The sequence below is a fragment of the Lemur catta genome, chromosome 21 (genome assembly GCF_020740605.2).
Source record: "Lemur catta isolate mLemCat1 chromosome 21, mLemCat1.pri, whole genome shotgun sequence".
Classification (NCBI taxonomy): domain Eukaryota; kingdom Metazoa; phylum Chordata; class Mammalia; order Primates; family Lemuridae; genus Lemur; species Lemur catta.
In genome coordinates this window covers 21,508,168-21,529,195 of record NC_059148.1, presented here as the reverse complement: position 1 = coordinate 21,529,195, position 21,028 = coordinate 21,508,168, and the positions used below count along the sequence as shown (strand labels likewise).

General features: G+C 48.7%; 1 protein-coding gene across 1 annotated transcript in view; it reads right to left on the bottom strand.

The window, feature by feature from the left end:
* KSR2 (kinase suppressor of ras 2) overlaps positions 1–21,028 on the bottom strand; it is a 333,794-nt gene that overhangs the window by 68,722 nt on the left and 244,044 nt on the right. Inside the window, exons 6-7 of the mRNA XM_045535030.1 lie at positions 9,148–9,217; positions 5,697–5,780 (exon numbers count right to left, since the gene is read on the bottom strand). Of these exons, the coding sequence (XP_045390986.1) occupies positions 5,697–5,780; positions 9,148–9,217 (154 nt within the window). The remainder of the gene's footprint in view (positions 1–5,696; positions 5,781–9,147; positions 9,218–21,028) is intronic.

Here is a 21,028-nt window from a genome sequence, read left to right as displayed (position 1 = left end):
ACCCTGTAATATAATAGGGTTTGTAATCTCTATATCACTCTATAATTATAGGATGGATAACCCTATAGTTCACCCTATAAATTTATATTTGTATAAAGATTCACCCTATAAGTTGAATATTTTAGTAATGGCTCCAAGCATAAGTCAAGCAACTGGAAGTTGGCATTCTCAAACTAAATAATGCAAATCGCAGTCCCATTGATTGCAAATGAGTGATGCATCATATAAACCAGTAGCTCTCCATCAGGGGCAATTTTGACCTCCCAGGGACATTTGAAAATGTCTGCAGACATTTTTGATTGTCACAACTGAGAGTGAGGGGGGTGCTAATGACATTTAGTGGCAGAAGCCAGGGATCCTGCCAAACACCCTCCGGTGCACGGGGCAGCTCTCGCCACGACAAGGAAGGATCTGGCCCCAAATGTCAACGGTGTCAAGATTGAGAAATAAACCCTTTCACACGTCTCCCAAGAAGCTGGCTGGTTCAGAAAATTCCAGAAGAAAAACAGAGGAAAGTAGGAAATTCCAGAAAAGTAGGAAATGTGCTAAATCTTCCAGCACTTTGACCTTGCATCAACCCACGGAAGCAATTTAGTGGATCTGTTTCTTTGTGTACTTTGTACTCATAGAAAGTCAGTTTTTGCAACTAAATAAATGCTGAATGATTTAAAGATGTGAAGGAACCCTCAGGCAATTAAAGTGATCGGGGCATTAACATATCACATGGAATGAACATACTAGCCTCACTGTACATCAGAGAGGTTTAGGAACTTTCCCAGAGTCACACAGTGAGGAAGTGACAGAGCGAGGACCTGAACTCATGGTCCTCCTGGATGGGCTCCCCTGATATATATAATGTATCCCCCTACCTCGGGGTAGCCCCACAGCACTTCCCTAAATGGTTTGTTGTTTTTTTTTTTTAGAGATGGCGTCTCACTATGTTGCCCAGGCTGGTCTTGAACTCCTGGTGTCAAATGATCCTCCCGTCTCAGCCTCCCTAGTAACTGGGATCACACAAGCCCCTGGGCCCGGCTCTCATCGACCTTGTTTATCTCCCCTTCTAGATCCAAGTTCCTTACTCACACTTAAGTACAAATATGAATTATCTGGGAGGCTCACTAAATGCAGATTTCTAGGCCCTGTGCCCAGAGGCGTGGGGAGAAGCATGCTGGTGTCTGCAGCAGAGCTCAGGAAGCTGCAATTTTAAGGCACGACCTTGACCCTGAGACAGGTGGGGCCAGGGCACCCCTTGAGAACTGACAGTGATCGCGAGCACCTCGAGGATGGCAAGTGCATCTTTTTCACCCTCAAACCCCGTGTGGCAGCACAGAGCCCCCGCACGACCTCACCGGGACCAAAGCATAGTCTATGAGAAGGGAGAATGTGCTAGAACAAGCACAGGAGACAGTGAAAATGCTACTTCTCCATTGGTGGTTTTGGAAAATGTCTCTCTCCCTCCCACACTCCAGCCCGTGAAGGGGAAAAATGTGCCTCACTTTAAACTCTCATTTTTTAGAGCAGAAGTCACCCAAAATCACTGTTGTGCATTTTCCTGCAAGAACTGCAGATAGGAGCAGAGAGAATTCCAGGGAACCAGACCTCAGCTCTGCAGAAACCTGTGGAAGGACCCGAAGAAGTCGGGAGGCTACAGATAACACATGATTGAAGGCTGGGAAATCCGTCAGCATCTTACTGCAAAAGCAAAACTTCTGCCAGCTGAATCCAGTTATCAGACAATATGTGGATTGTGCTGACATCCGACCACTCGGAGCTAAACTCCATTCTGCGCTCATGAACCTATTAGATGAAAATGCCTCAATTTAGATAACTGCAAATTGCTTTCGGAGTCTTAATTTCCTATTACTTCATTAATCTTGCTATTCAGAACGCCAACAAGACAGCTGATGATAATTCCGGAGGAAGTGGGCATTAAACTGAAGCAGGAGAGAAGGGGGTTAGAGATTAAGATGTTTCTGGCTTGCTGGGTGTAGGGACACCCCAAAGCTAATTCATAACGTTAATAATAGCATTAGCTTGCTTTGATTAAGCACTTATAATGGGCCAGGTACTAAGATGAGGATTTTCCAGATAAATTATGTTATTTTTTTTTTTAAAAAAACAAGCTATCAAGGTAGATATTATTATCCCCATTCTACAGAGAAAGAAACTGAGGTTCAAAGGGGGTGACACAACCGGTTGGCGGCAGAGCCAGGATTCGATATAGGTGTGTCCAACCTACAGCCTGGGTTCCTAATCACATGCTATCGTTGTGACCCATCACACAAACATGCACTGGATGAATTCACTGGAAAGATGATGATAAAAATGACCCAGATCTACAGAGTGAGGCTAAGGGGTGTAAGGACACCCGAAAGATAATCAGCAAAGACTGTGCATCCTTACACGATCATCTCACAGCTGGACAACACAGTTTGGTTTTGTGCTTTAAACTACATCGGCTAGGTAGAGCCGTGGTTCTCAAACTGGGGTCCGAGGACCTGCAGCATCGGCGTTACCTGGGAGCTTGTTAGAGTGCAAATTCTGGGGGTTTCTGCCCCAGAGCTACTGAATCTGAGTTTCTGGCAGTCACAGAAACAGGGTTGCTCTGGGTTTGAAAAAATAAAATCATTTCCTCCAGGACAGGTTCAAATCCATGCCTCTGGGGTGGACGGGAAAGGACTTGGATCGCACACTACTATTTTTGCAAAATTCTCACTCGGGTATGAGACCATCCCTGCCCACTTTAATTAAAACTGCAGACTCCATCCTGGCCATTTTCTATGTCCCTTCTCTGCTTTGTTCTTCTTCTTAGCACTTTGCATCATCTGCAAAATTTACTAATTTATTCTACCTTGATTACTGTCTGCCCACCCCTCACCCATATAAATTCTACCAGGGCAGGGATTTTATCTGTTTTACTCACTGTTGTTTCCCCAGTGCCTAGAACAGTGCCTGGTACACAGCAGGTGCTCAATAAATACTGGTTGAATAAGTGAACAAATGGCTCTGTCCATTTTGCCTAAGAAGCTGCCTCGCCATTCATGGTGTCACCTCTCTGAAATTTCACCTGTTGCTGTTCTTTTGCAAACACTTCAATTGTACTGAAATCCACTCCTCTATAGGCGTGTCTCCCCTAAACTCCTTGACAACAGAACGGGGTCTGTATGTTTCCTGTTCCTCACCCCCACCCAGCCCTTCTCTCAGCTCACAAATGCATCCAAAATCCTGTCAATCTTTGAAAACACATCTAAATGGCCATCCATCCTCTCTATAACTAATACAAAAAACTGCAGGATTTTATTCATAGACGAGTAAGTTGGAACTTCAACTGGCGATATTAGTAATGCATGCTCACAATTACGTGCTGGGGTTAGTTTGAAATTCTATTGTAGTTTCTACAAGGACTATGTCAAAATTCGTGAAGCATGCTGGAATTTTATAGCAGCTGCAGCAGCTGTGGTCACCGTTTTGGCAATTTTTCTAAGGGCTGAGCGAATTGGTAAGATCAATGGTGCAGTCCAGTCATGGCTTGGTTTGCATTCCGCCTCCTACATGCAGGAGTCATTTTTGTTTGTGCAAGATGGAGCAGGGAGGAACGTTCTTTGATAAAACATTTTAATCTGGGGCAAGGACATTTCATGGACTCCTTCCAACAGCCCCAATATCACACCTACTTCGCAGATAAGGAAACTGAGCCCCAAGATGACAAATTCTCACTCAAGCTCACACAGGGAGTTCAGCAATGGAATCGGGACCCAAACACAGTTCTGGCTGCTTCCAAAGCCCATGCTACTTCCAGCCAGCTGTCTCCCCGACCGCCCCTCCCAACCCTTGGCAGGGCCTGGACTCTGCTCATTACTTCCAGAACAGACAGCAGCAGCAAATGCTGCCTCCGACTTCTGCCACTAGTGCTGAAAATTAAAACAGCTCGGGAAGTGTTCCGCCTTGCTACTCCTGGCTGCGTCCCTGTCACCTACTTACCTGACTTCAAAGCCTTCACGTGGCAGGTGTGAGGATGTGAATGTTGCCCTGTCCCCCCTGGAACATGGTGTGACTAGATACAGAGGAGACAGGCCTTCGGAGCAGCTGGTATACACGGGAAATCAGACGGCCTCTGAGCCAGACCCGAGGGCCTGGGCTTGTGCCTCTCGGACTCAGGAAGACCAGGGGCCACCCGAGAGCCTGGGTCCACGGAGGACCAAGGTGACGATGGCAGCCATGAAATACTAATGCTGGGTAATCACTGTCCCACCTCCCCTTGTCCCACGGAGCTTACGGCTCCTTACAGGCTGAAACTAATGAATCTTCCCCTCCCCACAACTCCAGGAGAGAAGGGGGCTCTCTCGGCTGTACCTGTGTCACTCAGGTGCACTGCCAGGCTGGGGGGTGGAGAGAGAACTAGCCCCGCTGCTAGCTCACCTCCCCATCGTGCGGCAAGAATCTGGGGAGACCTGAAAGGGCCCCCGTGAGAGTTCTCTGCCTAGACTAGACAAGGAAGAACAAAGCAAGAGGGGAAAGAGGGGCTCCTAGGATCTTTCAAACTAAGTGATTCTGTAAAGCATTCATTTGTAGCCATTACACACAGCTGAATGTAATTGAGTATTTTATAGTAATTGGACCTAAGAGGATATTTAGTCCATGTTTATGGAAGGCGAAAGGCCAGACAGAAAGGCCTTGGCAATTTCTTAGGGCTGAACTGTGAGCCAGGCACTGTGCTATGTCCTAGGTGTGCTGATTTACTGAACGCTCACCGCCACCTGCGGCAGGTGTGATGAGTGGTCCTTCCACACAGATGAAACACTAGGGAAAGTCACGTGAAGGGACTTGCCCAAGGTCATACAGTGACAAAGCAGCTGAGCTGGGAGGTGCTGAACTCGGCTTAGTTGGACTCCAGAGCCCACATTTGGTGTCACCGTTTCCTCCTGCCTCCTTACTTTTTGCCACTCGTGACCTGGAATGGGGATGTGGAAGAGGAGGGAAGCGGGGTGCTTGGATGGCCTGGCCTTGTCACCAAAACTCAAGACTAACATGATGTCACAGAAAGCGAGAAGGACAGGAGTTAGGGGTCTGAGTTCAAGTCCTGCTGCCACTTCCTAGCTATGACTTTTCCTTGCCAGGACTCAGCATTCACATCTGTAAAATGGGGAGAATTGTAACACTCCTTCAGGGAGGTACTGTGAGGGGAAAGATTACAGGAGAAAAGAACTTTGCCAACTTTAACTCAGGGACCAGCAAATGACAGCTGAGGGCCAAAGCCGGCCTGCAGCCTGCTTCTGAAAATCAAGTTGCACTGGAATAAACAAATGTGTCAAGACTATTTGTTTCTGTACTGCCCATTGCCGCTTTTGAGCTACAGAGATCCCATGGTCTGCAAAGCCTAAAATATTTACTATCCAGTCAACTAGACAAAAAATTTGCCAACTCTGGACTTTAGATGCTATGAAAATGTGAGGTGCCACCATGCCTCAGCAGACAGCATTATGCATTTCCAGAATCTTCCATCAGCTCTTACTCAGAATTGCTTTCCCTGACCCTGTACCCAAATGTAGAGGTTCATTTCAAACCCATTTCTGAAAAACAAAGCAAACAGTTCTTCCAAGAGTCAAGAAACCAAACTCCGATAAGCTACTTCAGAGCCTGGTATGGCACCAGGTGACACTGGGTGTAAAAAGTCGCTCCAAGGTGCAGCCACTTACTTGCAGTTTTTACACTTGAGGCCAAAAAGCATCCCTTTCCCACAGACTGTGCACGTCTGAGACATCCAGTACTTGGTTGAAAACCTGTAGAAAAGAGACAGAAAATGTTCAGGCGTAAGGCAATGGCGACTGACCTGTCTTGAGGAGGATGAACCACTTAAAGTGCAAACACACGAGCCCTGGCTTCCAGTCTTGTCTCTTCCGAGACGTGTGACTTAATCAAGTTGCTTAAACCAATGGAGCCTCAGTCTCCTCATCTGTCAAGTGGGGATAACAGTACTGACCTCACAAGTTGCTGGATTAAATGAGGTCATGTGCATCAATGACATCGCACAGTGCCAGGTGCATAGTAAGCGCTCAGTTAATTGGGTTGAGACTATATTATTACCTTGAACATTCATAACAGTCATTCTTTTGTTCGACAATTATTGCCTGGTGGCCTACTATGTGCCAAGTTCAATTCTGGCACAGGGCAACCACTGTGGCTACAACTGACATCAGAGAGCCACAAAGCAAGGTGGGGCCTCCCGGGAGCCCAGCTGACCCATTCTCCATCACTGCTAGTCACGTCACCTGGGAGCTTGAAGGGGGGGCGCCCTCCCCTCCCAAGAGAGCTGAGACCCCAAACTTTAGTGGCACGGAAGAGTCTCTGAAAGTGAAGGTTGTTTCAGACTATCAGCTCACCTCCCACCCCTACCACCACTGCTTGCCGCAAACATAAGGCAGGCTGGAGGTCTCCCGCATACAGCTATAAACCAGCAGGAGCAGAGGTGCCATAGGTTAACTCCCTGGGGACCCCTACACTCCCCCCACCGATGTCACTGGGGTGCTTTCTTCCCCAAGAGATATGAGGCAGCGGCAGGGTTGGGCCCAAGAAAAGTATTGAAGGTTGCCAGGTCACAGTTAATTTTAATTTTCAATTTGTGTCACCGTCAGCAGGACTTGTATCTAATCTCCACTGCCTCTGAGTGTCAAAAGAGAAATCGGAAGTGCTTATGTAACTTGGAGTCTTGAGAATTTTGAGGGAAAGGTTGCATCCCTCTGCTGCTCCATCTTGTCCCATCTGGGTCAGTCACTCTCCAAACAGGATGAGCCACAGCCCGAAGCCTCCAAATCTAAGCAAATAGCAATATCCTGAACAGAGACGCTCGTTGCCAAGAAAACTCTGCCTCTCCAGTGCTGGCCTTGGGGGTTGGTTAAGCCACTTTCTGTCCCTTCACCAGGGCCAGCGAGTTTAGCAGGGTCTGTTTTGCAGCTCTGGGCAATGGCAAAGGACCCTGTGTGTCACCCATCAGCCAGCCCCGCAGGACTGGAGGGCAGGCGTCCTGAGTTTGGCGGGGGGGCAGTTTTTCCTCCTTCCCAGCCTTCTCCTGTCCCCAGAATCAGGTCTCCCTCTTCCCTGGCTCTGCTGAAGTGACTCTGATGACAGCAGATGGGATTTTAATTTCATTTCTTCACCAAGGCTGGTGTGAGTCCAGGTCTCTCCCTGCTGGCATCGAGCCCGGGGAGAAACACAGGGTGAGACTGAAGAGTCACAGGTCATCCCAAGTCCCAGCTCCTCTAGGAAGACATTTCTCGTGCCCCAAATTAGCACGTTGTTTCCCTCCTCTGGGCATCAGCATCCGTATGTGAGGGACTACCTGAGCTTGGGGGCGGAGTGATGGGGGCGGAGCTGAGCCACCAAGGGCGTGGCCAACCCAGGGGTGTGGCATAGAGCCAGCGGTCTGGCCAATCTGGGATAGACCTGAGCCCAGGGCGTGGCTGCCCCAGGGGAGGAGCTGTGAAGGGGCGTGGCCAAACCAGAGGTGCCTGGGCACCAGGGGCGTGGCCAAGCCAGGGATGGAGCTAAGCCAGAGATGTGGTGATCCATGGGCGTGGCCAGGATGGGGGCGTGGCCAGGATGGGGCATGGCCAACCCAAGGGTGGAGCTGAGCCAGAGATGTGGCGATCCATGGGCGTGGCCAGGATGGGGGCGTGACCAACCCAAGGGTGGAGCTGAGCCAGAGATGTGGTGATCCATGGGCGTGGCCAGGATGGGGCGTGGCCAGGATGGGGGCGTGGCCAACCCAAGGGTGGAGCTGAGCCAGAGGTGCTGCCAAGCAGGGGGACGAGGTCTATCAAGGGCTGTGGTCAGTCCAGTGGTGGGGCTGAGCCATAGGGCAGTGAGGAAGCAAATACTAAAAAAGGCCCTTGTCTTTGATACCCTTCTCTCTGCAGCTCATCGCCCGACCACTGACGTGTCTATCACGTATTTCTCACGGCTTCCTCCGGTGCTTTCTTGTTTGAGTCTTAACAACTACCCTGTCAACATACTTCTTTCAAAAACTGTTGACGAGCTGCCATTCCGTGAGAGTGCTCACTCCCGCCTTGCCCCCGGCTGTGGCCATGTGTCTGCCCCTGACGTCACCCCCCGTAGTCCTGACCCCTGCGTACTGTCACGGTCTGTTAACTCTCTGACCCTCCTCGACACCCGAGCTCCCCACGGGCACAGGCCTTATGTCTTGCTCAGCGCTGTGACCATGGCACAGAAATGCCATAAATACCGGTGGAAAGAACCCAGAGTGAGTGAACAAGGCGCTCAGCGAGTTCACAGAGGCCCCGGTGCACGGAAAACTCTCAGCAGAGGTATCAAAGACATGCAGAGTGCTGAGGCTACTAGCTTTTAGACCCATCGCTTAATCTTCCAGGGCCTCAGTTTCCCTATCTGTCAAAGGGGCATGACCACACTTGCCCAACCAACCCCACTGAGTTTGTAAGGGAACTGTGAGGCTAATGAGACAAACTGTGGACAGTTAAATTTGGAAAGTTAAAGAACTTATAAGGCATGGCTAGCAGATAAAAACCCCCACCCAAAGAGGGCAGGTGTAACCTGGGAGAGGTCGTCCCATGCACCCAGCAAGGCTGGAGCTCTGGGCTGACCTACACCTCAGAGAATGAGCACCTCTCAGTTCAGCTTGCAATCTTGTGTCTTCTGGGTGGGAAGAGCCAAAATTAGAGTATAAAGTGTTTATTTTAACAAAGATACCATTTATTGAGTGTTTATTATGTGCCAAGCACTTTACATATATTATTTCATTTAATCCTCACAACCACCTTACAGGTAGGCAGAATTATCTGATGAAAAAATTGAACCTCAGAGATGGCAAGTAATTTCCCTGAGATTGCAAAGCTCTACCAGCTGGGACTGGAAGGTAGGTCAGTTGGATTCCAACGCTCTGGGCTTTTAACCACTATGTGCAGATTTCCTAAGGGCTAGGTTGATAAGAAGCAGACCCCAGCCCCCTGGCTGCCACTTTGAGGTTTCGCCCGGCAGAGGAGAGAGGGGCATAGTGATGTAGGAGCTGGAGCCAAACACTCTGCCCAGCCTTCCCCCACCCCAGGGCAGCGGGCCAGAGCTGCCCCCCCAAAGGGCTGGCAGGTGGGCACCGGCGCACACAGGAATCCATCCTACCTGTGCTTGATGGAGTTGCCAAGGTCTCTGCGAGGGATCTGCGGGGACCAGCGCGGCACTGACAGTGTGTCTACAGGGAGAGGAGAGAAGAGGGGAAGAGCCTGTTACAAGGAGGGTCAGAGGCTGGGGCAGGCTCTGGCCAAGCCCCGGAAGGAAAAGGAGGCTTGCTGACTCCAGGAAGGACTCCAGCTGCCATGAATTGCTAAACAAAGCCAAGTGGAACACTGGTTTAGCTTGTTAACTCGTGCAAGGTTTGAGGGCTGCCCTGTCCTGGGGATGACTTAAAAGGAGCCAGCTGTGGAAAGAATAAAACCGATCATTTCCATTTACGGAGAGCTGTGTGTGTGCCACGCGTGTGCCGAGTGACTCACCTGCCTTAGCTTACTACATTCTCAAAACAACCCCAAGAACAGGAGTTTCTAGCATCCCCACCTTACAGATGAGCAAACTGAGGTTTGGAGAGGGGAAGTCACTTGCTCAGGGTCATACACCTTGTAGGCTGCATAGCAGCTGTGAATTCAGGTTTAAGGGACTCTAGAACACGTGCCTTGGCATGCAAAATTATAACGTGGCATATTCCAAATGCCAGTCATGCAAGTATCTTGTTGCCAAATTTTGCCATGCCTCTGGACCACTGGAAAGTTATTTACTTAACATTTTAGGTTGACCCCATTTTTTTGTTGTTTAAATACATTTGTTTTATGAGCAGACTCTCTATGGAAAGCCATGTCACTTACTGTATATTATAATTATTTAAAACATGTCCAACCATGTACCACCTAAAGTTATGCTAGGATAAGTGGATGGATGGATGAGAGGATGGATGGGTAGGTAGATGAATGAGTAGGTGGATAGGTGGGTGGGTGAGTGGATGGATGGATGGGTGAATGGATGGGGGATGGATAGATGGGTGGGGGGTGAGTGGATGGATGGATAGGTAGATGGATGGGGGGATGGATGGATAGGGGGTGGATGGATGGTGGGTGGATGGACAGGTGGGTAGGTGGATGGATGGATGGATGGATGGATGGATGGATAGGATAGGTGGATGGACGGGAGGTGGATGGATGGGGGGGTGTATGGATAGGTGGGTGGGTAGATGGATGGATGGATAGATGGGTGGATAGGCAGGTGGATGAATGGTTGTACGTGTGGGTGGGTGGACAGATGGGCAGGTGAGTAAATAGATGAGTGGATGGATTAACGGATGGATGGGAATAAGGAAGACACAGTAAACCATGCACACTCCAGACTAGGTGCCTGTTCCCATCTGGTCTCTCTTTCCATGCCTTAGGTTAAATCCCAGCAAACTGCACTGTCACTCACTCCAGCACTGACTGAGTTCCGAGTCTTCTGCAGACCCTGAGCACCAGCCCCCACCCTCACCCTACTGCCCAGCCGCCCAGCCGTCCTCCTGGCAGACCTCGAAGGCCCCGGAGAGGTGTGAAACAACAGCAGAAATGAACTAGTGCTGCCTGTGAAATCTCCACCAGATAGGGAGACAAGACGCAAGTGCCTGACCCACACGCCAGCTCTCATTTCTCAGGCCAGATGGATGGAGCCAGCTCCCCATTTTCGGAGCTGCAGATGCACGCCTCATTTTTCACAGCAATTGTTATGGAGTGGCGCTCTCGTCGGGGAGCCGGGCATGTCAGAACCTATCAGGGAGCGTTTAACCCCCAACCTACTCACTCCTCTCCTCTGTCTGATGACACTGTCGGAAGCCGTCTGAAAGCTGTTCCCAGAAATCCTAATTCTGCCCTTGTAAAGCTGGGACCCTTTTTGAGAGAGCTAATGATTTCCCAAGCCCCAAAGGGCAGAGAAAACCCAAGGAGGAGGCAGCATGATATATCAATCAGAATTAGAAGCCTTTGGAATTCCTCTAGTTTAACTAAAAACTAAATGTCATCCAGCTTGAGCCCATTTTACTACTTGTTTCAGTTTCTAAGGTAAATGAAAAAGACAAGAAAAAAAAACAATCAAAGAAAAGAGAGCATTCTTTCCACTCCTGTCTCCTCTGGGGATTGAAGTCAGATGTGGGAGGAACGATGCTACCTGTTAGCACGTTAAGGTGCTCTCTCCAGTGCCAGGGGTGGGTGGAGATGGGAGGGCTGTGTTGGGGAGGGAAGTTTAGCCTTCTCATGAAGAATCTACAAAACCAAGAGTGCCTAATGGGCTGCATCTCACCGGCCATTAGTATTGACTCTTTAGAAAGGTGTGTTGAGAAGGATTCTGAGGCTCAATGGGAAAGAGCACTGAAATTGATTAGCAATGTCTGCCATGGGTAAAGAATAAGGTAGTACCCTGAAGTCCCATCTTCGCATCAGCACCTCATACCATAGTGCCTGGGGCAAAGTGGGTACTACTTAATTCATGTTTGCTGAATCCAAGAGCATTATAATAGAAACACTGAATTTATTGATTACTCAACATGTGCTAGGCATTCTGCTGTGCATTTTTTACCTGGAAGCTACGCCTCTGAGCAGTCAGGGCTTTCATTATTCCCATTGTACAAAGGAAGACAAAGGAGCTCAGAGAGGTGCAGCAACTTGCTCAAGGCCACACAGCCAGGCACCAGCAGAATTTTAAGAACTCAGCAATTGTTCCAAAGTCCTCCAGGAGCACCTATACCAGTGTTCTCAATCAGAGGAGCTGTTTCCCCGTAGGTGATATTTGGCAATATCTGGGTACATTTTTGGTTGCCACACTGGGTGTGCATTTGTGCTACTAGCATCTCTTGGGGACAGGCCAGGGGTGACAGGACAGACTCCCACGATAAAGAATTCAATGACCCAAAATGTCAATAGTGCCAAGGTTGAGAATTCCTGATCTAGATGTTTCTCTACTTCTCTAGCCAATCCCTCCCTCCCCACCACCCTTCCAGAGAAGAAAAAAACCAGGTAGTGCTTCCAAAGCTTAAGTCAGCAGAGAACAAATCCTATTTTATTATGAGCACATTTCACTATTTTAGATTCATATCCGAGTTATTCTGTTATTCTCAATTACAGCACCTTTTCAAAAAAGTAGATGTAATTAAGTTTAGTAGTTGGTTTCATTTCCCGATATCTGGTTGAAGGGGTGAATTCTGTCAATTACATTAAGTGGCTGCAGCATCGTTAGTCTCAAGCAATAAGAACCTCCGCACGGCTGCGTCCGTGGGCGTGAAGATTTGAACTTTGAAATCGCCTCTTTACTTTCTTCGTTTGGATTTTATTAAAATTGCCAATGCAAGCCTTAAAGCAAAGGGAAACTGTTGAAAGGGAAGGGGGGAAAAATCTATGAAAATCCAGGCCTTATCATAACAGAGAAGGCAAACAACATTTATGGCAATTAGACCGATAGAGAAACTTCTGTTTAACAATCAAAGCACCTATTAAGATGTCTCCATAGCTGAACAAAAGCTTCTTTTCTCCTCTAATTTTCTGATAACAAGTCATGCAGACACAGAGAGGCAGAATTTTGTACATCCCCGGTGCCTGCACTCTCAGGGGTAAAATGATAGACATTTCTTCGTAGATATTTTCATTTCTAGTGCAGGGGAAGGGAAAGAGGCGGAGGGAGGGAGGTTTCCTCTCCCCTTGCATAAGTTCTGGCTGTTGGTGCCTTGCGAGAAATGCCACCGCGTAGAAATGTGCATAGAAGCAGGGTAAACCTGCAGCCTTTGGAAACAACTTGGTAGTCAGAGAGACAAACAGAAGGTCCGACAGACAGAACTGACATTAACAAGGCATCCATACTGTGCGGACCTTCATAATGAAAAACTCAGGCTCTGACCTGGTGATTTCAAAATCAGGCTAACAGATGAGCCAGGCATGGGAAAAACATATAAGGATATACGCAGAGATACAGGTAAAAATGGCTGATGACAAACCAAAGAAAACGAAGAGAAGAAATAAGAAGAAGAAAATAAGAAGAAAAATAATCATAGATCTGCTTTCTATTGTGACCATGTGCCAAGCACCACTGCCAAACAAGCCCTTTGCATAAATTATCCCATTTCATACAAACACTACCGTGTATATACACATGCAGTGCGTCAGCCATTATCATGAGCCCCTGTTTCAACAAGGAAATCGAAAAAGGTATCCCACTTGCCCAAGGTCACACGGCAGGTAAATGCCAGAACTGGGACTTTTAATTCAGGTCGCAGGGCCAGGGCTCAATACACGAGAGCCAACTTCATCTCCATTTCACAGACGGGAACACTGAGGCTTAGAAGAAATAAGCAACTGTCTACAGCTAATAAGGGACTGAGTTGGTATTTAAGCCGCAGACAGGAACAAACTGGATGCTTACAGTCCAGACGGCCCTCCTAACATTCACCCTCCTCCAGCCATCCTATACTGTCAAGGCCTCCTACCGACCTGTGTCTGGGAAGGACTGAGGAGTCCTGAAAGGTGACGTATAGCATAATGCTGCCAACCCCTCCCTAACTATGTCCCCATCCCAATGCCTGGAACATGTGAGTGTGTTATCTTACATGGCAAAAAGAGAGGTTGAAGATGTGGCCAAGTTCAGGATCTTGAGATGGGGCGATTACCCTGGATGACCCAGGAGGTCCCAGTGTCAACACAGGGAGGTATCGGGGAACAGAGTCAGAGAAGGAGATGTGACGATGAACGCTGATGTCACAGTGATGCGATTTCTGGCTTGGAAGGCAGAAGGGGACCTGCAGCCAAGCCACACAGCTGGAAAAGGCAAGAGAACGGGTTCTCCCCAAGAGACTCCAGAAGGAACCAGCTCTGCCTATACCTCGATTTTATTTCTGTGGGACCCACTTTGGACGTCTCATCTCTAGAGCTGTACGATAATAAATTTCAGCCCCTGAGGTGGTGGTCACTTGTTACGACAGCCACGGGGAACTGGTACAGCACCTATCCTGTGCCAAACGGGGTTTTAGGAAAGGAACATACAGTAAACAAGATAACCAAGTTTTGACAGCTGAGAGTCTAGAGGGGAAATACGAAAGTGAATGATTAAATAAATAATAGCCTCTAAGGAAAATAAAACAACACAGACTTTGGGGTTTGTTCTAAGGCGGTGGGAACCCGGAAGTGCACGAGAATGGAAAGGGGATGCTGTCTCGGGCCATGTGGGTGTCAGAGCTCCCTCTGGCGGCCGAGGGGGGGACGCCCGCTGGGCTGTGAACGAGACCCCCTACCCCCACCGTCCACCCCCTACCCTGGTCCAGCGCATCAGCCCTAACCCTTCCAAGGCCATTTCGTCTCCCAGCCCAGGCCTTTCCCACCTGAGCTGTCATGATCCCTCCCGCAGCCTGCAATAAAAAATCCACACCCCATTACCCTTCAATGTCCCCGGAAAAGCAAGGGGGTGCTCGTTGGCCGCACAGCCTGTGTTATTTTCCAGAAACCAAGAGGATATTTCTTTTTCCTCCTAGGCTGTAAAGGAGAGTGTGGCGAAGTGTTCTGTCCCAAACCCACCGACTTGGAGCACTGGAATATCTGATATGGCACAGACTGATCTCTGGGGACAATTCCATAAAAATTATCATGAGATGTGCACTTCCAAACCCAAGCAGGGAAGGATAGAGAGGTAGCCATGGGAATAAAGCAAAGCAGATTTTTTAAAAAATCATTCTTTGCAATTTAACTACTACGGGGACCAACAGCACTAGGCTGAAAGCCCTTAGGGGTTGGGCCTGGGTCTTAATTATCATTATATCCCCCAGGGACCAGCTCAGGAGATGCTCAAAGGATAAATGCGAGTTCAATGAATGAATGAACCAATATTCAGTCCTGGCTAAAACTGTTGTTTCATTGGTTACCTAGATATCGACATGGTCTTGGGAGATCTTAGAGATACCTTTCATGAGATGCAGAGCAAATCTGAACTGATTTATCCTCGAATACTCTTGCGTGGTACGGAAGGAAGTATACATTTATCTCCATTGTACAGGTGGCAAATTGAGCTGGAATGTGACCTGTTGTGTGTCCTTGGGTGAGTGACAGCCCCACAAAATTTCAGTGTCATCATGCAAAAAACACATGGGTGAATCACGGTTGCTCGTAGGGCTGTTTGAACTAAGTGAGAAAATGCACACAGTATTCAGTCCACTGCCCGGCATGAGAGCAATGCTTGGTCTTGTTCACTGTACATATCTTGCAGCCATTTCTTCACTGAATCCACACAACCGTAGGAATCTGTATCTCCAGCTTAGAGGTAAGGAAACTGGGAATAAATTGTTCAAAGTCATTTAGCTAAGGTTCGCCATATTTAGAGTGGAACCCGGTTTCCCATAAAACTAAAGCCTTGCTACCCCACCCCACACCATGTTCCCTTCTGAGATAAATGTAAAAATTATTTTATGCAGTTCAGCAGTGAATCTGGAACAAAAAAAGAAAAGAATTATCTTAAAAGTCATGCCATCCTAGATTCAGAAAGGACCACAGGAAACTACCTGAGTCTCTAAGTCTTTAAATCCCCTTGGATAGAGGAGGGACTACCCTATCCTTAAGTGTTTCCATGGAGATAAAGGCCTCTGAGCACATAATATTATTAATAATAACAGCTAACATTTACTGAGCACCTACTGCATGGCAGGACTTAGATTATGTGAGTTAGATGTATTACTTCATTTAAGCTCCGTAATTCCAGTTTGGGTGGTTGAGCTGAGGTGTGAGTTAGGACAGTCAAACCCCAGAGCTCATCCTCAGAAATGCCACAAAGGGACTAGAAGGTCCAAATTGCCCTTAAGTCTCCAGCCCAGGGACACGACTGAGCGAGAACTTGGCAGTGGCGCTGCGTTTCAATCAAGCAGCAAACTCTTTGGGCCCGAAGATATCTGAAAGTAATAAAACTCGGACCATTAAACTTTTCTTGTATGCAGTTTGGGGTTACAGGCAAGTCACCGGCTAAAATCCTGCTGCTTTATCCAAGGTGCCAACCAATCCTCGACTGAAGTCGCTCATGATATGATTCACATAGCGGGGAATAACTCTATTTGTTTTAATATCCAATTCCAATATATCAGATCTAAAGGTATTTTAATTTTGTGCTGTCTTTAAAGGTGACGGCTCCATGATGCTTCAGGGCTGAGTCGAGTTTCTTCATAGATTTGGACATAATTTTCTCCCTGAGACAATGACAACCCACTTCCCAAGATCCAAACGTCGTCATCTGGGGCCCTTGATGGCTACGGGAACCAATTCCAGGGAACCACTTGGCATTGGCAAGTAGGCAAGGGTGGGCTTTGGTGTCACATCATGGGGAAGGAATAAGGCAGAGAGGACTGATAGTGATCAGAGACGCTGGGCGTCTACAAGGACATTGATTCATACTCTAAATGGAAGAGAACCTCTACAGGGATTTCGAAGGAATTTCTTGGGGTTGCCCATGGCACCGAGGCAAAACCAAAAGCAACAGTGAAGCTATTGAGGCTACAGCCTCAGGTCCTGCCTAGGAATGAGAGCGTTGCAGGCATGGAGAGATCAGGGTTGAACCAATCCATGCACGTGGGGGGTTCAAGCCAGAGAGAAGGCTTTGAGCGTGGAGCTCCTTAGGAGACAGAGCAGCACACTTCATTTCTGAACAGGAAGGGCCACCAGGGCATGGACTCGCCCAGTGGGGTGTGGGAGAAAGCAGGGGACTTTGGACTGAGCACACCTGTAACAAACACTTGGGCGCCACGGGACCTTGGGTCGTCTTATGTCTCAGAGCCTCGGTTTTGTCTCCTATAAAAAGAGGGTCATGATATCTCCCTGGTGGGATTGTTAGGAAGATGAAGTGGGGTAATAAGATTGGAACAGCACTCAGCTGAGTGCCTGATGTATTACTGCTATTATTGCTTTTGTCATCATCTCTCCGCCTGTAGAATTAACACACCAGTGAGAACGTGGAAAAGCTCTCCGTGGGACTAGGACTTATTTATAGCGGGGGTTGGCACACTTAACCCTCGGGCCAAATCCAGCCCATCATCTGGTTTTGTAAATAGGGTCTGATTGGCACAGTGCCACACCCCCTCACTGACATACTGTCTGAGGCTGCTTTCGCGAGACACCAGCAAGAGTTGAGTAGCTGCGACAATGTGGTCCCCAAAGCCAAAACTACTTATTACCTAGCCGTTTATAGAAAAAGCGTGCCAACCCCTGATTTAGACCTGTGTGCAAATCACTCCCTTGCCTGATTAGCAGAAAGACTTTTTTCTTTTTCTCTTGGAGCCAGAAGACCTAGGTCCAAGGCCCACTTCTGCCACTTCCACGGTGCAAATCCTTGGAAGGATAAGGGGTCTGCAGTCTCCAAGCCAAAATATGCCTGGCCACTTGTTGTCACTCCTCTGCTCACTTAATCCTAGCACCCTGCAGGGGATGTTGTTTCAATCCCCATTTTACAGAAAAGACGGGGCCAGGGAAAGGAGGACCCGCAGGCGGCCCAGCCGAGATGCTAACCCCGAGCTCGTGTTCTTTCCACCCCTCACTGTCTCCTAGTAGAATAATCCACGGGGGGGCGATGTCTCTGATCACACGCACCTGCTGAAATCCTGTCAGCTCGTGGGGGCAGAGAAAGAGGAAAATTAACTCTCTCATAGCTTCCGTCTGGGTGATGAATGGGATTTTCTAGCTGTCAATTTATCAGAGCAAACACTTGGAAGATGTGTAAGTTACAACTGCAGGGGGTGATGGTGGCCAGGTCACGAGGGGGACAGAGGAAATGCCCTGCTGGGAGTGTCTCCAGGTAGAAGCCCATCTTGGCGGGACAGGTGAACGGTGAGGGCACCGCACAAATGGGAACAGAGAAGATGGGGGCTGGAACGTGAGGGCAAGAGGCAGATGGCGCAGAGCACAGGAGGGGAGATGTCACAGGGGAGTTGTCATCCCCGTTCTCCTCCTTCACCTGTTCCACATGGCCCCACCCTCTTAAAAATATAAAATAGTGACGCTGAACCAGAAACACTTTTTGGACCCAGTGAGAACACTAAAACGTATGTATTCTAATATCCCCTCTCAGAATCACTCTCCCCTTTCTATTTTTATATTTTTTAGAGATGGGGTATTGCTCTGTCACCCAGGCTGGAGTGCAGTGGTGTGATCATAGCTCACTGCAGCCTCGAACTCCTGGGCTCTAGCGATCCTCCTGCCTCAGCCTCCCGAGTAGCTGGGACGACAGGTGCACAACATGCCCAGCTAACTTTCCTTATTTTTTTGTAGACACGGGGTATCACTGTGTTGCCCAGGCTGGCCTCAAACTCCTGGCCTCAAACCATCCTCCCACCTCGGCCTCCCAAAGTCCCGGAACTACAGGTGTGAGCCACTGCGCCCAGCCTACACTCTCCCCTTTTTGAAAGACCATCACGACCTCGTGTCTGAGCCCTGGCAGGTAACTGTGGAGCCGGGATCCCCTCAATCTGCCCTAAATCGCACGCATGGACAGCAATAACATCACTCCCTCCCGCTGAGAAATGCGCACCCCGGAGCCATCACCTGTGATTTATCTCAGCCCTCTCAGATGGCCTCAATTAAGTTTCACTGCCGGTAAAGGAAGGAAAGATGGCCGAGGCATTTAATTACATTTATAATGTGCTCACTACTGAATTTATTAAAGTATGCCAGAGATTTTTAACCTTGTAACCAAACAATGAGAGACCCGGGTACTACAGGAGTCATTATCTTCCTCGCGGGAATGACAGGTGGAGGATCCAGGATGGTAACAGTGGGCCGGGGGTGCGTGCAGAGGACGTGGGGACAGTGGTGACCCATGGGGGCATGGGACAAGACACAACCCCATAGATTGGAGAGGGACGTGTCATTAATTATCAGTCTTCCCTCAAATCTAAAGATGAGATGCATTAGGAAACCTACCTTTTTCCCTCTCCGTACATGCCTACCCCAAACCTTCCCCAAGAATTTCCCCTTGATATAATTTTACTGCTATGGAGAGAGGAGGGGAACATTCTGAAACGTCAAAATCACTTTGTGTAATAAGATAACAAAATTAAAATACAAAAAAGGAAATAAATTTAACATCTAGAAATCCAGAAGAATGTATTAGGATAACAGATCTGCCTCGGTTTGTTTGGGAAGCGCTTGTGAGATAAATTATCAATAAGGAAATAACGTGTGATGCTTGCTGGGGTGGGGGGAAGTCACTTAAATGTGAGCCTGAGGGCAGACCTAACATTCCCGGCAAGTGCCAGGTGGCAGGGGTCTCTCCACTCCAGAGGCTTGTCTAAATTTGGACTATCCAAAATCATTGTCTCAAAGACGTCCATTGTAGTGTCATATCTACTTGAATGACCAAGAAAAAAAGGTCAGTTGGGGAGGAGGAATATGCTGACCCCAGGCCAAAGAGGAAGAAATGTCCCGTGTATCTGAGAAGGCAGCATGATAGAGCTAAAGGCCACCCCTAAGCTTAAAATCGCTGTCCCAGCCCCTGTCTGGCCCTCCCTGAGTTACACCCACATCATGACATGGATCTGCTATTTCATACCTCTCACCTTTGGAAATGTCATTCTCTGTCTAGAATATTCTTGTGCTCCACCTCCCTGGCCTCCGCTTCTCCTAGCCTGACTTAATGTCAAGTCTTCCTCCAAGATCCATCACAGCTGGGGCGCCTCCAGGAAGTCCTCCCTGAATGCACAAGGAGAGGATGTCCCTGCCATGCTCTTCCCGTAGCACCTCGTGTTTATCTCTCTGGGCCACCTGCCTCATCACATGGACAGCCTCTGCTTACACCTGTCTGCACTCCCCACCACCACCCTTGACATGAGCTCCTGGAGAGTAAGAGCTGCCAGTTATTCACCTTCCTGTGGCCCGTGTCTCAGGCAGACTTTGGCTTCTTGCTGAGAGGTAAGGGATGTTTCTCGCTAACTCTAGCAAAAATAGGCCGACAGCTCAACTCTCCAAATGGAGGCTTCGCTTGCCCACGTCCTGCAGGGCCTGGGCCAGTCAGGGGTCCTGTGAAGCCAGGAGCCCCCCCACTGCCCTGACCCCCCCCACACACCTCCAGCCTCAGCTCCCTGCTTCTGCCGTGGGGCTGAAACCTCAGCTGGGGTGGCTGACCAAACGAAGCCCACCCACCCCAAAATGGAGACCACCACTTCCTCTCCCAAACCTCTCCCCACTTTCCTGTCCACTCAGGACCCCAGAGTTTCCCCAGTCACTGGAGTCAGGACCCCTAGACCATGTTCAACTCCTCCTGACTCCCACCCGTAATGGGCACCCGTGGCAGAGTCCCTCCCAAGGGCAGACTTGTAATTTACATTGACTTAACATTCTGTCTTCCCAGACACCCTGTCACAGAGAGGTCTAGTCTTGATCCCATTTTGCAGATGAAAACACTGAGGCTCCGAATGATTAACAGAGAAACAGAGTGGTCAAAAGAATAGAGTTAGAAAGACAAGGGTTATTGTCCTGGCTCTGCCACTAACTGGGAAAGTTACTGAACTCCTGATAATGCTATTAACCAAAATGGGCCAGGTGTTGCCCAAGTTAGAGGTTCTCCAAACTGTCAGCCTACTGACATCACCTGGTACCCGTGCCACCCCACCCTCACTGGGATTTAATTCAGAGGTCAGCAAACGAGGGTCCATGGGGCAGCCTGTTTTTATAAACCAAGTTTTACTGGGACACAGCCATGCTCATTTTTCTACGGCTATAAAGGCAGAGTTGGGTAGTCACAACAGAGACCACCATACGGGATGTAAAGCCTAAAATATTTACTACCTGGCTCTTTAATAAAAAGTTCGCTGACCCCTGATTTAATTATGCTGGGGTATAGCCTGACTTGGAAAACTGTAAAAGGCCTCCAGGTAATTTCATGTGCAGACAAGTTTGGGGACCACTGGGCCGGCCTAAGCGTTTCCTGTTCATTAGCCGATTGACACTTTATAGCGACCAAGTCTGTTTCATTCCCTCCCGGAGCCTCG